The sequence below is a fragment of the Euphorbia lathyris genome, chromosome 2 (assembly GCF_963576675.1).
Source record: "Euphorbia lathyris chromosome 2, ddEupLath1.1, whole genome shotgun sequence".
Taxonomy (NCBI): Eukaryota; Viridiplantae; Streptophyta; class Magnoliopsida; order Malpighiales; family Euphorbiaceae; genus Euphorbia; species Euphorbia lathyris.
In genome coordinates, this window is record NC_088911.1 from 5,444,832 (window position 1) to 5,463,293 (window position 18,462).

The 18,462-nt window shown below is 31.6% G+C and overlaps 1 protein-coding gene across 9 annotated transcripts; it reads right to left on the reverse strand.

The window, feature by feature from the left end:
• Nucleotides 1-6,530: 6,530 nt before the first annotated feature.
• On the reverse strand, nt 6,531-12,410 carry LOC136220244 (agamous-like MADS-box protein MADS3). Of its 9 annotated transcripts, none has more exons than XM_066008032.1 (8): nt 11,991-12,410; nt 11,278-11,356; nt 11,120-11,181; nt 9,872-9,971; nt 9,716-9,757; nt 8,685-8,726; nt 8,443-8,588; nt 6,531-6,821 (listed from the first exon to the last, which is right to left on the reverse strand). In XM_066008032.1, the coding sequence occupies exons 1-8, from the start codon at nt 12,395-12,397 to the stop codon at nt 6,731-6,733; spliced, it is 969 nt and encodes a 322-aa protein (XP_065864104.1). In that variant the 5' UTR covers nt 12,398-12,410; the 3' UTR covers nt 6,531-6,730. The 9 variants fall into 9 exon arrangements, with proteins under 9 accessions (XP_065864104.1, XP_065864106.1, XP_065864103.1 ...); XM_066008034.1 differs by having other exon boundaries at nt 8,443-8,582; nt 8,685-8,729; XM_066008031.1 differs by having other exon boundaries at nt 8,685-8,729.
• Nucleotides 12,411-18,462: the final 6,052 nt, after the last annotated feature.

Here is an 18,462-nt window from a genome sequence, read left to right on the forward strand (position 1 = left end):
AAATTAACAATTGTAATGAAAAAAATGCTAACAATTTGTCAATCTAATTCTTTTTTAAAGAACTTAAGGGGCGTTTGGTATTCTATTGGGATAGTGATAGTGATAGGGATAAAGGTTGGGATATGGATAATGATAAATGGTTGGGATAAGGATAAAAATATGATAGTCGAGAATTATTATTCAATGTTTGGTATGTGGGATAGAGATGTGGATAAAATAATACATTTTACTATTTTAACCTTATTTAAACTACATAACATTAATTTGAGGGATAGGATGGACTTTTCCATCCTATTAAAATCGCAGGAGCTTATCTCACCTCCTTATACCCCCCTCCCCTAGGTATAGGAGTTGAGGGATAAATCTCTCATCCGTCTCACTCTTCTATCTCGCAAACAAATACAGAATAAATTATCTCGTGTTTTTTTATCCATGTCCCACCTCCTATATCCCTTCTAACAAACACCGTTAAGAACTTGATAATAGCAACTTACTTCCAAATAAATTACTGTCCAAATTTTATTTGAAACAAACTTATTTATTGAATTCCATGCATGTATATTAGAATTAATAAACAATGGTCTTTTAATTTCTTAAAATATATTTTTCATTAACAAATACTAATTTTTCCTAAAATCGATTATTTTTCAAAAAATAAATGGAGAGGGAAACATATATAATAAACCATATATATATATATATATATATATATATATATATATATATTTTGATGAAAATGCTTCTATATTCATTAGATGAAAAAAGTCCAAATACAATCAGAAAATCATAAGGAATAAAACCTATAAAATCCACGAAGGGACGAAGACGACTACAAAGAGCAAGAAAAAACCATAAAATGTATAAAACACACAAAAAAAACAATGAACCATATATTTCTTGGAAATCCAAATCTATAGAAAAGCAACTGTAATCCGATCTTCATCATTCAAGCCCTTTCGAACATTCGGATCAGAGTCCTTTCTTTTGTTGCAACCACATAGATCTATTGATACATGTATAAAATAAATCGTTTCCGCTCTTGCTAAATCCGAAAAAGGTATAAATAAAAGAATAATTTGGAACAGATACAATTCAGACAAATATAGAGATCCGAAAAATATATGAACACTGATTAGAAAAAAAAATAACAAACAAACAAAAAAATACAAAACCTAACCCGGTGGGAGGAGGAAAAAGAAAGACAAACTTTCTTCTTTCTCCTCAAAGTAGATCAACAAAAACCAATGAGATTTTGATTTGGAAAAGAAAGAAGTAGAGAAATATGCAGTTTTTTTATACTCGTAGTGTTGATATTGAAATTTGTGTCCGTTTTGTTTACTGTATGATCAATCCGTCTCCCACCTTTTACTTTGGAGTCCCGTAATATTATGGACTTGGAACTGCTTAATGATTGCGCGCTTCAGGAATGCATATTCATCGGAGTTCAGTCAATGGTGGGGTTCTTTTGTGGCAATTCGGTTTAGGCAGATCCAAGGGCAATTTTCACCGACTCTAGCTGAGGCAATTTCATGTCGGGTGGCGCTGAGTTGGATAAAAGAAAGGGGAGATGGTGTGGTTTGTGTGCAGGGAGATGCTCTCAAGTGGTAATTAAAGCGTTGCGTTTGGAGACGAGAGATGATTTTTCAAGCCTAGGACTAGTTTTAGCTGATTGTCGTGCTATTAGGGAAGTACTTCCACGTTGTACGTTTCCAGTTTCTTCGTAAGACCTCGAATCGAGTGGTAGATGAGGCAGCTAGACTAGATTTGTCATCTTCCGTAATAACTATAACTATAACGGATATTATTCCTCTATAGTTTATAAACCTGTTGGAGACTGATTAATTTGATGAGTTAGGCTATGCTTACTTTGTTTTTAACAAAGTAAATCTTACTTTGTTTTTACCACCATTGGATGAACTTACTTTGTTAAAGTCCACCATCATCCAATGGTGAAGAAAATAAAGTAAGCTTTACTTTGTAAAAAACAAAGTAACCATAGAAAACACCTAATTTGATTTGTAATACTCATTATTTCGTTTAAAAAAACCCAAAAGGATTATAAGCTGAAAAGGTTATGATTAAATATTTGTTCGACATATTATTTCAGGGTAAACTACACCTATGGCCACTGAACTTTACCCATTCTAATATTATGGCCACTGAACTTCAATTCTTAACGATATGGCCACCGAACTTTACACTTTTTAACATTGGTGGCCACTCAATTTTAACTAACTCCTCAAAATAACCGTTAACGACCTCGAAATGAAAATATTCAAGAATTAAAGTTGTTCAGAACGATATTTACCATAAAACCACATTTTTTACTTTCCAAAAATCACATTTTTTTGGAGCTTTCTCTCTCTAAAAATTACTTTATCTCTCCTAACCAAACAACACCTAAAGGACCTTTAAATGAAAATTTTCAAGAATTAAAGTTCCTTAGAATATCATTAACTCTTCGAATTTTTTATTTTGAGGCCGTCAACGGTCGTTTTGAGGTGTTAAGTGGCAACCGGTGTTAAAAAGTGTAAAGTTCGGTGGCTATACTGTTAAAAATTAAAGTTCAGTGACCACAATGTTAAAATGGTAAAGTTCAGTGGCCATGGATGTAATTTACCCTATTATTTCACAACTTTATATTTATTTTTATTCCTAAATCCAACTTTTTCTAGAGTGAGAAGGTCTCACCTCTTTCTTCCTTTTTTTTTCTTTCCTGGGAACTTCTTCTTCCCTTCTCTAGTCTCCTTTTTCTTTTCTCTTTGTTTTTTCATATTTTCATTGACTCCCTTCTTATCAGGTCTACTCCTGAGAGGAAGAAGGAACCTATCTATCTTTTAAATTTAATTTTAGCGTTATATTTGCATTTTCTTTTAGCTGGGTTGAAATCAGATACCTTATCGAAGTTCTTTTTCGTTAGATTTACGTTTGTTAGCTATACTTTTTTAATTTATCCTTTTTTTGGGTTTAGCACGAGCAGATCTGCGTGGTTGCACAATAGAAAATGACTCAGATCCAAACGTCCGAAAGAGTTTAAATGATGAAGAATGGTTTGTAGCAGTAGTTCAACGAGATTCGACTTTCGAGGAGTATATGATTTTTATTTCCTTTGTATTAGTTGTACCTTTCATGGTTTTTATTGCTCATTGCAGTCTTTTTTTTCCTATGTGGATCTTATGGGTGTGAGGTTTTATACTTCCTAATTTTCATGATATATCTGTATCTGTACTTTTCCATCGAATGAAGTGATACGTGACATTTTATCCAAAAAAAAGATTTATTTTTATAAAATTAGATGTGGAGATACCGAGCGTCGAACCAACTTTAGATACGGACTCACAAACTTCTCGGGTCAAATACATGAATATCACGATTAAGTACAAAATTACAACTAAGTCATATCACCAAACTTAATTCTTAATATGTCATTATTCTCTATACATTATGATTTTACATCATAATTTAAAAATTTGGACTCTAATTCATAAATCATAAACCCTAGAAAATATATTCTAGACTTCTAATTTATAAATTCTAATCCTTAAAATATATTAAAAGTATTAATTTTACTAATTTGATATAATCTAAAATTATGATTTGACATAGTTGTAAATAGTTTTTAAAAATTGAATTTCAGTATAATTTTCCCAAACTTCTAACTGAAAACAATCAAGGGAAAATTACAGAGAAATTCATCTTCTAAAAACTATTTACAACTATGTCAAGTCATAATTTTGGATTATGTCAAACTAGTAAAATCAGTACTTTTAAGGATTAAAATTTATAAATTAGAAGTCTAGAATATATTTTCTAAGTTTTATGATTTAATGAATTGGAGTCTAAATTTTTTAAATTATAGTATAAAATCATAATATATAGAGAATAATGACATATTAAAAATTAAGTTTGGTGATATGATTTAGGTGTAATTTTGTAGTTAATTATGATATTCATGTACTTGACCCAACAATCAAAATTTAACTGGGCTCAGACCGAATCTGGTTTGGGCTTTAAAAACAAATTCTGAATCCAATCCAAGCAAATGAATCCTACTTTATTTATATAAATCCAAGCCCGATACAAATAGACAGACTTAGACAAAGTTAGAATACACCGTCAAGCCTGATATAATTTTCCTGTTCAAATTAGGATTCTTGAACAAGAGCATAAAATCGTAACGAACCAGACGGATACCCAAACATATGAACAACTCTAGTTGAATCGAAACCAAGAACAGGGATTTCCTTTGAAATTCTACCTACATCCATCATGATTTTTTATTTTGACTATTCATATAAATAATTATGGCGTAATACACAAATAACCCTCTGAACTTGTTCAAATGTTGCAACTGTCTCCTCCAACTTTCAATTATAACAACTTACCTTTTAAATTTGTCCAATTGTAAAACATAACCCGAAATTGGAAATTTTTTTACCCCGTACTTAAAGCAACCGTAAAAACGTTTTTCCGGATTCGTATCACGCCAAAGATCTGATTATCACATTCCATAAGCGTTGCAGCTTTTATATTTCACGTGTTTCTTCAATTGCAGTGCATGTCAGCATTTTGGGGTTATGTTTTACAATTGGACAAGTTTGAGGGGTTATGTTTTACAATTGGATAAGTTTGAAGGGTAAGTTGTTACAATTGAAAGTTCGGGGGACAGTTACAACATTTGGACAATTTCAGGGATTATTTGTATATTAGGCCAATAACTATTGTACTCAAATTTTGCCGCACATTAGTCGCAATAAGATAGGGGAAAGAAAAAATTGAAACCCAATTTAATATATAAACCTGATGCTTAATATTTGGTTTCTTTAATTGAAATATATAATTAAATATAGGCTTAATACATAAATAACCCCCTAAACTTGTTCAAATGTTGCAACTGCCCCCTCCAACTTTCAATTGTAACAACTTACCCCTCAAACTTGTCCAATTGTAACAACTTACCTCTTAAACTTGTCCAATTGTAAAACACAACCCCAAATTGCTGACATGGACTACAATTGAAGAAACACGTGAAATACAAAATCTGCAACGCTCGTGGAGTATGATAATCAGATCTTTGGCGTGATACGAATCCGGGGAAACTTTTTTACGGTTGCTTCAAATACGGGGTAAAAAAATTCTCAATTTGGGGTTATGTTTTACAATTGGACAAGTTTAAGGGGTAAGTTGTTACAATTGAAAGTTGAGGGGGGCAGTTGCAACATTTGGACAAGTTCAGAGGGTTATTTGTATATTAGGCCTTAAATATATAAAAAACTGTACATGGCGTTTTTTCATTAATACGCTTTCTACGGTTTCTAATCTGAATCGCAGGCATTGTGCAATTGATAACATCTGTAATCGATGTCAATCAATTGGTGAAGACGACGAACATGTATTCCTCCAATGTCCAGTTGCATCGGATACATGGAGGCTATTCTTTGGAGATGATCGTATGAACAGAGTGGGATCAATACGGATCTGGCTGGCCACAGAAGTGAATAGATTGAATAAACTGACAGTTGAAAGAATAGTAATGGTGTTCTGGTCTTTATGGAGAGCACGTAATGTTTATGTTTGGGAAAGAAAGATCACAACCCCAAGTCGTATTATAAGCGAAGCTCGGCAGGAATTGGAAGGTTGGCGGAATGCGCAAATCAGTCGAACAGTATCAGCGAGATGTCCAACAGCAGCGAATACGTCCTGGCAACGACCACCTGAGAATCAATGGTACTGTAATGTCGATGCAGGTGTCAGTAAGGAGAAGGATTTTTGTTCATTTGGCTTCTTACTCAGAAATCATCAGGGGCAATGTGAATATGCAATGCATGGTGCAATTGAGGGGCATTTTGAACCAATTTTAACCGAGGCTATGGTTGTACGTGAAGCTTTGTCTTGGTTGAAATCAATTCCGCATAGACGAGTTACAATACAAATCGACTGTTTATCAGTTGTTATGGCAATCACACAACCATCGGTGCAATTTTCTTATTTATCTGATATTATTCATGATTGTCTTTCTATTATGCAAGATTTAGATTATATAGCTATCTCTTTTGTTAGACGTTTAGCGAACCAGGCCGCTCATACACTAGCTAGGGCAGTCGGATCTATGTCTGTACGTAGTGAGTGGGACGGTCCTCCCGCTTTTCTGGTTGATGTCCTTTGTTCTGATTTAAGTTTAATGTAAAGTTCTTTAGTTTCAAAAAAAAAATTATATAATTAAATAGGGCCGGTCCTGACATTTTAGGGGCTCCATGCGAAATAAGAGATAATGGACCCTTAATAAAAGAAATTGTACTTAAAAATTTAAAAATAGAAATTTGAACCCATTTTAGACCTAAAATATCATATTATTTAATCAATTTTTAGACCTAACAGGTATTATAACTAAATTTATAACTAAAAAAATAGTATATATTCAGTAAAATTAAAATTTTTGGGTCCCTTTTAGCCTTGGGCCCTGGCCGGCCGCACCCGAGCCTATGCCCAGGGCCGGCCCTGTAATTAAGTATCACAAACACAAATTTTGAAAACTAATTACTAAGCAGTTTCATATATATAATATATGCATGTCTTACACATCATTAATTGTCTGAAAATGTCCTAAACCATCTTAGGCATTAATTAAATAATAATAATAATAGTAAAAAACATATAACATTAATATATAGAGTTTAATTATGCAATTGCTAATCTTCTTGCTTTTTTTAATTAAATTTGATGAAACGTTTCAAAGGACCCATCCCTCCATGAAATTAGTTTCACTCACTATGGTACTTCTTGGAACAGAAGATCCTTCAGATTGAACATAGTGATGGTACCTGTTAATTAATTAAAAAAGAATAAATTAATCCCTTTTAATAATTATTTTTATAAATGTTTATTTATTTATTTTACTGTTATTATAGAAAAATCAATAGATTAAGAATTAATTAAGAACTAATAAGTCCCAAATCAACAAAGGAGGAACAATCAATCAGTTCGGTTATTAAGAACGTCTCCAATCATAGCCGAAACTAACAAAGAAATGCTATTTTTGCAAACGCATTCTCTCCAATCCAAGCTATTTTTCTTATCCAAACCGGAGATGCTAACTCTTTTTTTTTTATCATTTATCTGATTACTCGGTTAAAAATTGTTCAGATACCTTTTAAGTGACCCTTCTTTCAATTAAGATTTTTTTCCGAGTACAAACCTAACACCTAGTTTAAGAGACTAAAAACCCTTAACGCTCAAGTCAACTTTAATTAGAGATCCTAATACTCATAACTCTATTTGGAGATGACAATATTTTATTATTATATTTTAAAAAAATAACAAAAAAAAAATTGTTTTGAGATATATTTATTTATGTTTGGCATATAATAGTCATAAAAGTTTTATGTGAAATAAAATAAAATAGAAATATCCTTTTTGGCTAGAAAATGTAGTAGGTTTGGGGAAAAATGGAGAAATGGATAGCAAAGATGGAGATGCTCAACATACCCTAACCGAACCGAACTTTTGGTTACCATAATTGAAATATTCCTAATTATTAAAACCGAGCAAATATAATAACCGAATATAACCAAACTAAAATTTATTGGTCGATTACCAATAAATGACCAACCGATTTTTTTTTTTTAACATAAGTTAAAAGGTTAAAAAATTTAAAAAATGTATAACAAATATAAAATAAATATGAAACAAAGAAAAAATATTAATATCTTGATATTAAATAATAGTAAAATAATAAAAGCATATATATATTGATATTATATATAAATTTTGGTTCGTTTTTTTATTACACTTATTTTTTTCTGAAATAACCAAAATATATTAACCAATAACCAAATTATTCTTAATATAAAACCAAACCAAACCAAACCGAAATTATAATACGTAAATAACTGAACCAATATTTTTTTTTCTAGTTCTATTAGGGGACGGGGGCACTATCCTCTCTTTCCAACTTATCGGGGGATCACCATTTCATTTTTTATATATATAAAATTTTTAATTTATTTTTTCTCAATTTTCTTATATAATGACAAGAATAAGATTGAGTATGAATGGAGTTGTGTAAAGAAAGAATAAAAAATCAACCTAACCTAATAACTTTAAAAAGAATCACATAAAAATATGTAGAAAACAAAATTTAAATGTTAAACGTGGAATCTATCCCCTCTCTCCGACTTATTGGGGAATCTGCGGGATCCTCGTGGGAACATATAAGGGACGGTTACGAGGATCCCCGACCCCGCTTGCGGGAGTCGAAACAATCCCTATCCGTTCCCCACATGATTTCTAATTGGGAATTCCCCGTACCCAAACCGTTTACAACCCTAACGTAGTTAGTAGCTAATGATATTTTCTTAATTTTATCAAGTAAACTTAAATTGTTTGTAATTTTGTTTAATAATCTGATAATTTAGTAATAAGAGAAGAAATAAAGAAGAGTACCCAATTTGTAGGACAGGTCCAGGATCACAGTCCATTGAATGGGATTGAGTAGGATGCAAAGTGAAGTTGTTGTTTCCATCTGTTACACCAGAGTTCCACATTTCTTGGATGGTCGTCATGCTTTGTCCTTCTGCAGCTACCTGAAGCTTATAACATATATCAAAAAATATATGATAATCAATATAATATATAGTAATAATATTACAAATACTCATTTTATGATATACTAATATATATAAGACCTTCAATTTCAGTTGCTTGTTTAAGTCTCCAAGCTGACGCTCCTGCTAACGAAGTGTAGAAACCAAAAGTTAATCTATCAATTAACTCCTTCTTTGGAAATGTTTTGGTATAATATTTTTCAAGAATTCAATTCAATTTTATATATATATATATATCAAATATTTGTTTGTAGAGGAATAAAATGTGAAGAATTCGTTTTTTTTTAAGAGGATGGATTCGAACCCACAAATTCCTACATTTAATTTCAGATTGTACCAACTGAACTATACGCCTTTGATAATTTATCTGTTAAATAATGCCTTAAATAACAAAATTTTAGGTCCAATTTTAGGTTCTAATTAAATTTCAGTGTTATAATTATGAACCACCATCCATTTATCTTTTTATGTTTATATAAATAAACTATCCTGCTCATAAATAAAGGTAAAAATATGTCTAGAAAACTTTCAAAATTATTGATATTTTCCTAATATATGCTTAGCTAATGAAGTGTTTTAATGAATAGTACATTTATTTTATTGTATCTTTAGTAATTTTAAACCATAATAAACAAGGGTATAGTAGAAAATTGATGATTATTTATATTTAACAAGATGAGTTATGCCTATTTCATTGGAATGAAAAATGTTGATATTGGCACATACTGAAAAATAAGAAACATTATTGATATTTTTCTAATATGCCCTTAAATTGATAAGTTATTCAATGAAATACAAACTATTAATTTATTCTAAATTTAATAATTTCAAACAGTTATAAACAAAGATGTATTAGGAAATTAATGTAATAAATATGGTTTATAGTACTGTCAACTTTTGACACGAAAATATAATTTATAGAAATAATTCGTCCGAGACTATCCATTTAATACGATTTTTTTTTTTTATATATATAATCATTATGTAGAATATAACAATTATATACATAATTATGACACGAAAACATTTTTACGCTGCTGCTATTTCATGAATATTATTTATTATTTGTGTTAATTAGGATAATTTCCTCAAATTACTTTGCAAGTGCTTACCTTTCTGCGGAGATCATCCATCTGCTGTATCATAATCTGTGTCTACATACAGATAACAAATTATGACGCATTGTGTTTCAGTAGTTTATTTATTTTACATACAAATTAGACTCTATATATTTTTATATAAATGAATGAGGTTGAGTATTAATTAACCTTTCTTTGCCTAGCTATAGCTAGGGCTGCCTCCAGCTGTTTCTCAAGATTTTGTAGTTCTTTGACACTCAACGGTCCAAGATCTTCCCCAAGCAAATGCCTTTTAGAAACATTAACAAATCAATGTCATAATTAACACGTTCAGTTGTTAACTAATAATGTTATTGTTGATGTTTACTATTAACCGATTAATTATTAGTATTTGGTAAAATTATGATTAACGGTTAACTAAAATGTTCATATTTAGTTTTTAATTTTGGTTTTATTAAATAGTTTAATCTCTCAAAATATTTGAAATATCTGAGGGACTTCAAATATTTGAAATATTACACAGTTTAGTCTCCTTCTATAAGGGACTATACCGTAGGATAAAACAAAAATAAAAAATTAAACAATATATTATTAAAATATGAGTACTAAACAATGTGTCAGGTAAAAATGCAGGGACTAATAAATTATTTACTTAATAAATTATAAAAATAAATTGTTATAAATAATTTAATAAAAATAATTTATATAAATAATAATTTATTGAGTGGAGTAAAATCTTACTCTTTCAATAGTAATATTACAGAGATAAAAATAACATTAGAAAATGTGTTTTGTGAAAATAAAAAAGATAATTTTATCAAAATCAAATAAATAAAAACAGTTGTTAATGGAAAGCTAAAAAAAAAAATTCTAAAACTCTATAGTTTCATAGAAAACTCTAAAAGTTATTATTATATAACCAAACATCATATTTTCTTCGGTTTGAGCTGAAATGTTAAATACTTCTCCGAACTCAAATAAACAGTATATATATATAAAGTTTACATAGTGGTGAAGCTCTTAGCCTAGTGGTTGAGAGCTTACCTATGCCTTGGGAGGTCATGGATTCGAATCACATCCGGGTCTGGTGGGGATTTTTCTTTCTTCTTTAATGTAAGCGCATTGCGCAAATTTTTTTTTTTAAAAAAAAAAGTTTACATAATAGACTGGAAAAAAAAATCATTTTGAAAACAAAATAATCTATAAAATATATAGGTTCATTAAATATGGGATTAACATTAATTTACTTTTGAAAAATCATTACATACAAAAAAAAATGAGTTTCCAACTTTTTTTTAAATTACAAAAGCTTGACAGAAGCATTTTTTACAAGTTTCCCGAAAGTTTAGGTTTCCAAAACATTTTAAAAAGATAAAACACTTCAGAATCAAAATTCAAGTGCAACATAGCTAAACACATATGAACAAGAAAAAAAACCTTTGAGTGCGTTGAAGAGATTCATATTTTGCCTTCAATTTTGTTACCTCTTGATACCAGCTCTGAAATTCAAGGCAAAAAGAATTTTAAGTTAACTGAGTTTCAAATTAAACTCTATCTCGGAAAACAAACAAGTAATTTCTATTAATTAAACAAACCTGAGTTTCACGTTCAAAACTGCTGTTATCTTGAGGAGTAGAGCAGCAACGTTGATACCGCTCAAGAGTTTTAGATGTGCTGCCAAACAGGTATAATCACACTAATCAACTAATTTTATTCTTAATCTGTGAAAGTTAAATCAAAATGAGTGATATACACATAGATTATCGAAAAGATCCAAAGCTCAAAATTCAAAAACATGGACCTGCAGTATAATCAATTAATTATATGATTTGAAAGAGAGATAACGATGATGAGGAGGAGCATTAATAGAACCAGAAGACTAAACAGTAGTTAATCGATACCGAAACCCTAGATCTTACACAGAGGTCCATGAACAGCACCGTTCGGTGATTTGACTGAATAAGAACAAAAGGAAAACGCTGATTTGAATTTCCGATCAGAACTTACTTTTTCTTCCCTATCAAACACCTACTGTTCATCATTATCCCTAACCTATAGCTCCACTTTTCAAAACCTAAAATCAAAAAATCCCCAAAAACAACGACGTGTCGGTCTCTGATTCGTACAGATTGGCTGGAGAGAGAGAGAGACTGAACAAACAAAACACACACACAGAAAGAGCGGAGAAGAAACAGAAAACAAACACAAACACAAACCGTAACAGAATCACAGATCAATCAACGGACTATTTCGAAACGCCTCTAAAATTAGGGCTTATTCAGAATTACAAATCAATCAATTAACGTACCCGTTGCTACCGAATTCGAAAAGCTTTCCGCGGCTAGAGAAGATGATGAGAGCGATTTCAGCGTCGCAAAGAACAGAGAGTTCATAAGCTTTCTTCAATAAACCGTTTCTTCTTTTGGTGAAAGTGACTTGCCGATTGATTTTGTTCTCGATTCTCTTCAGCTCGACTCTTCCTCTCCCCATGGTTGTTTGAATCGGAGATTTAGGGGAATAATAATATGTATGGAACAGTAGGAGCAGCAGTAGTTGTTCTTGATGTTGCACAAAAATGGAGGTGAGAAAAAGAGAGGGGGAGATGAGGAGGAAGAAGAAGTGGAACTGAAGGTAGTATAAATAGGCATGAAATAGAGTAAGTTGAGAAACCCAGGCTTTCTTATTCTTTTTTCCATTCTGGTTTTTAGTAATCATTTTTTTTTTCGTTGTCATTTTCTCTCTCTACCATTTGGAGAATTATGATTTCACTTCTCTTTTTAATTTGCAAATCATATATTTAACCACACTAAATTTAAAATTTATCTTAAAGTCCAATTACATGCCTAACGGGTAAATTACATAGTGTATTACCTTTAACCCATTTCATAATTTGATGTAGAACTTTCAATTTTGCACATAAAACTTTACAATTTTTTTGGTAACTTTCATTAATGTGTGCAACCCGTAATTGTGACCGATCAATGAGAAGTAAACGCGAAACGTGAGCAATTTTGAACCCCTAAAACTCAAAATTTAACCGGTCAATATGCGATGTCAGCAATTTTAACTTTTAGGGAGGTCAAATTGCTAACGTGACGCGTTGACAGGTTATAATTACTGGTTATACACTTCAGCGGAAGGTCAGCAAAAGGTTGTACAGTTTTATTTGTAAAATTGAAGGTTGAACATCAAAATGTGAAAAAAAAAAAGTTGTAAACCACGTATAAAATTTACCCCATCCCTAACATATACATTAAAAGTTAGGGGTAAGGGTCAAATTTAGCTGTTACGTTTAAAGCGAAGCGCATATTTAACTTTAACATATGAAACTATGCAAATTTAACTCTGACATTTTCAGGCAAGATTAGTTTTAACTCTACGCTATCAAAAATTTGAAAATATTAGTTTGATTGTTATTTAACTGTCACATCAGACCTTCCAAACAAGTTTATCGATAAATTAAAGCAATTTCGTACATCTTTTTTATTGGGTTTTTTGCAACTATATTAATATTATAGTAAATATTTTAGACAATTTGACCAAAAATTTGTATTAACTTATATGTATATCAGATTTAGCTTTTAGCATTTTAACAGAATTTTATGATTTTGTTAGTAATGCACTAAATGACCTAGACATGATTGATATTTGGAATGTCTAAAGTGACAGTTAAATACTAGCCAAACCAGTTTTATCTGATTTTCGATAACATATGGCTAAAATTGATATTTCTTATAAACGTTATAGGATTTAATTTGCACAATTTCATACATTATGGCTAAATTTGCACTTCCTTTTAAAACGTTAGAATTAAATATAGTCTTGATTTAAACCATACGAAGCGCCATAAAGTTATCCATTTTTTTTATCACTTTGTCACCTAAGTTGACAACCTATTAGCCACTCAAATTCCTCTAAAAGTTATGTCAAGGACATAATGTGTCCCTTAGTTTTCCTTAATCGGAGAAAATTTTGGCCATTCGGCTTTCGTTTGACTTCTCATATGAAGATGTGGTTTTTCCCTTAAAAAATGTTTACCCTTCTTGGATCATATTTTGCAATAGCCTCTCTAAACTCATACACACTTTGAAATATCATCCCGAAATGCCACGTTGCAAATTTTTATAAAAGGAAAGACAAAGTGAATATGGGAAGTCAACTGAAAGGCGAGTAGTCCTCATAGGTCAACATATTCCCCGATAGAGGAAAAATAAAAGGCATGTTATGCCACTTTCTGAGAGCTGGAGTGACTAATGAGTTGTCTGCTATATTCGGAGGGTAAAGTGATCAAAATAGATAACTTTAGAAGGCTCCGTATGATTTAAACCTAATTAGGTTCTACCAAAAGGTTAAACTGAGTTGGCAGCGCAAGCTGAATTTGTTAGAAGTGATCTCAGGTTCAAATTTCACTAAATACAACCGCAAAGAGGAAGAAGAAGCCTTAATATTTATTTCTGAAGGTTAGGGATCTAATTAGCTTTTAAAATATAGGTTGCGGATCTAATTAATGATTTTAGAAGGTTATGCATTTAGGAATCTAATTAGATTATAAGCCTTATTTTTTTTTTATGATCCAGATCCTTACCAATGAAAATGTGAAACTTGTTATATTTTTTTTGAAAGTATAAAAATAATGTCTGTGGTTTATCCAATTTGCAAATAGAAGTTTATAGTTTAAAAGTTTGTAAATAGAGGTATGTGCTATAATTTAATTTACAAAATAAGGTATTTCATATTACACAGTTAAGTTCGGATTACAACCAATGACATATTTATCTTAAAAAAATTATTCTTATATATCGACAAAACATGATCCCTCCCCCAAAACGTAGCCCCCTAAATCGAAACCATAAATCATATAGTGGAAATTTTACGTTTTTTTACTAATTTCACAGTTTATGAAATTGATATTTAAATTCGTTTTACATAGTTGCAGTTTAATTTTTTATTATTTGTTCTGTGAATATGTAAATGTAATTTAAAAAATAAAATAAAAATGCTCTCTTTTTTTAAAGATGCTCTTGATTGCAAATAAAAATGAAAGACGTGTAATTTGAAATATTTTGTCTTGTAAATAAAAATGCTCTTGATTGCATCAAAACTTAATAATGTAATTTGAAATATTTTATTTTGTAAACAAAGAATATACCACATAATTCTATTTGTAAACTTTTAAACCACATACCTCTGTTTGTAAGTAGTGCAAACCACAAATATTTTTTCATACTTTACCCTTTTTTCTTTACAACAATACTTTTTTAACGTGGTGATATACTTTTTTTTTTCAATGGTGTTCATTTTCCTAAAAAGAATTCCACCCGAAATAGTAGAATAGACGTATTTGATTAGGAATAAAAAAAGAAAGACGTGTTGATATCTATTTTGAAAGAAAAATTTAGTTAACTTCTTCCAGCTTGTAGTAAACAGTAAACAACTAACACGGTCAATAACAATAGAATAAACATAGATATAACAGTTAATGGCCAGTTTTATCCACTGTGAGGGTATATTTAACTGATTTTATGAGGTGTTCAAGAATTTCATGGATAATTTTAGACTAAAAGATAGCTTAAAAGAGATTACGGGCCAGAAAATTTATGTGGTAACCTTTTTTTTTAAAAAATTTGCGCAGAATGCGCTTACATTAAATAAAAAAAATCTCCACCCTATTCTATGTGATTCGAACGCATTACCTCTCTAGTCATAAATTATATAACTATACATTATAATAAATTTTAATTGGTTAATAACTTAACCGAACTGACTTTTTTTTTTGGTTCGGTTACGTGCAATTATTACACTCATTCCATTTACTTGGTTTGGTTTTAGTAATTTAATTTGATTCAATTAGTAATTCAAGCTCACTCCTACAAGTTACTTTTATAAATAAAAGGCATTCATCAATTGCATCCTAAACTAAAGTTTCAAAGTTAATCAAAACCTTAAACTATTAAAATCATCAATCAGATTTCTAAACTAAACAAAAATCATTAATTGAGTCATCTTCTTATCCTAAAAGCAAAACTGTGGCTATTTGATATAGACCGTAATAATTTTTGTGTTGGTTCAAATTGAGTTTGAGGAAGAGGATCTAAAACTGTTCCACCAAATAAATTTTGATGAGGCATTAATTGATGATTTTTGCTTAGTCCAGGGACCTGGTTGATGATTTTAATAGTTAAAGTCTTAATTGACTTTGAAGACTTAGGCCTTGTTTCATAAACCACTTAATTGCTTAAATTAAAATGTTCAGCACTTATTTAATTTAAGTGCGTTTGATAATGGTTGTTTCTCCACCACTTAAATTAGTTAATTAAGTTAAAAACCACTTATTTTGATAAGTCAAAATTTTTAACTTAACATTTTAAGCTAAGCATTATCAACTAATATTATCATAAAAATTAAATCATTTAATATTTTCAGCACTTATAATATTCAGCACTTAAAATTCAGTACTTATTTTTTCAGCACTTAATTTTCAGTTTTATCAAACAGCACCTAGTTTAAAGAGCCAGATGGATATTGCGCCTGAAAAATAAATAAAATTAAATAATAAATTGAGTACTAACTTATATAAAGCTTTTGTTAGAGAATTCATTCAAAAAGTAACTGACTAACTTCCAACTGAGAAATCGGATAAAAAGATTGTAAATATTTATGTCCCATTTAATATGAGATAGATATATTTCCACGTATAATGATTTTTTTTTTAAGTCTTAGAAATGGGAGCAGGTAATTCAACATTGTGACTAATGACTAATTAAATATAATATTATGTTAACAAAAATTTGGACTAATTAACTGCACTTAGATATATCTCAAAAAAAAAAAAAAAATAATAATAATAATTTTAGGAAGTATTTTCTCTCCTTTTGGAGTGTTCCTAGATCTTTTGAACAGTTACCGATCTATCACTTTACCTTCTTTCACTTTACCGATCATCTTCTTGATTTCCCGTCGGGCTGCCGATCATTGTCTTCTATTCTATCCCTTCCAATTTTGCTCTTTTCTTGGTTTTCTGGGGAAAGAATTTCCGTTGGGGTGCCGGGACCGTTATCCCTGATCTTTAAGCCGACTATACCTTCATTTCTACCTTCGGTCCCTTCTTCTTTTCCGTTTTCGATCGCTCCCACAAATTGGTGAATGAATAACAAGGGTAAGGGATTGGCGGTGGCCTACGCAAAGCTCTGTCTCTCCGGGGATGATTCCGATGGACTGGTTCTGGGGGATTCTTCGTTACAATCGATCGAGCAACAACACCTATTCATTATTGGGCAATTTCTCACTGCTAAACCAACACACTTCGAATCAATGAAGAATACACTCGCGGCCATATGGAGACCTGTCAAGGGTGTTACGGTAACTAATACGGAAGCTGAAGGAAGGTATCTCTTCCAATTTTATCATCCGATGGACTTGGCTAGGGTTTTGAATGATGGACCTTGGACATTCAACCAAAATCTTTTGATTGTGCGTCAATTACATGCCTTAGAACATGTAAATTTGATTGATATCTTTGATCTTATAATTTGGGTGCAAGTGTCAGATCTTCCAATTGGTTTCCAAACTGAAGCTGTATGTCATGCTATTGGGGATTGTATTGGCCATTATATTGAGTCAGATATTAGAAACTTTACAGGAGAAAGACGTAGCTTCTTGCGTATTAAGGTTACGATGGATGTTAGGAAGCCGCTTCGTAAGGGTCAGAAAATTAAACGTAGCAGAGGGGAATGGTTTTGGGTGGCTTTTAGGTATGAAAGATTACCACAATTCTGTTTCTTTTGTGGATAATTGGACATGCTAATAAATATTGCATTCATCTCTTTGATAATCCTGAGGCAACTGTGGTGAGACAATATGATAGCAATTTAAGGGTTGTTAATAGACGGGCTGGTATACAGATTGGTAGGGAATGGTTGCGGGATTTGTCAGGTGAAGGCAATCAGATTGAGAACATGGTGACTACGCAGGGAGGTTGTGATAGGCAGGAGCCAGATGCTATGCAACAGGAAGATGAAGATACTCTGGTTGTGGAACCTAAAAGACAACGTACAGGAACATGGTTTACAATGGTTGAAACACAGTTGAAGAAGGGAGATGCAGCGGGACTTGGGAACCAGGCCCGCGAGGGGTCATGAGTATCTTAAGCTACAACTGCCAAGGGCTGGCCAACCCTCGGACAGTTAGGGTCCTTAGGGACTTGGTTAGGGTCCATAGGCCGGTGTTTCTTTTTCTCATTGAAACTATGGCACTTGAAGATAAAGTGGTGGCTATTGGTAAGAGTTTGGGGTTTGATAGTAACATTGTGGTGGATAGACAGGGTCATGGTGGTGGATTAGCTTTGTTGTGGAGGAATCTTGCTTCCGTTTCGTTACTGAGCGTGTCCCATAACTTCATTGATGTCAAGGTTACAATTAATCACCTTGAACCTTGGCGGTTGACTAGCTTTTATGGCTTCCCAGAAAGGAGTCGGAGACGGGAATCTTAGGATATGCTTCGGTCCTTATGCAGGAGGTCAAACTTAGCTTGGTGCTGCATTGGTGATTTCAACGATTTGTTGAGTCAATCGGAGAAGAGGGGAGGTAATTGTCACCCCAATTGGTTAATCCAGGGTTTCCAAGTGACCCTTAACGATTGCAACTTGACTAGCCTGCATATGCGTGGACACAGATTTACTTGGGAGGTCAGTCGGGATCTCAACTCTGGATTGAAGAGTGTTTGGACCGGGTAGTGGTAAATACCAGGTGGAAAGAACTCTTTCACAATGCGGTTTTTAGTAA

Coding starts and splice junctions, on each gene's coding strand:
- LOC136220244 (XM_066008031.1), bottom strand. CDS start 12,397: ATGATTACTAAAAACCAGAATGGAAAAAAGAATAAGAAAGCCTGGGTT. Junction 11,357..11,990: donor TTCGAATTCGGTAGCAACGG/GTACGTTAATTG, acceptor CCTGTTTGGCAG/CACATCTAAAACTCTTGAGC. Junction 9,972..11,119: donor TCTCTTCAACGCACTCAAAG/GTTTTTTTTCTT, acceptor TGTTTCTAAAAG/GCATTTGCTTGGGGAAGATC.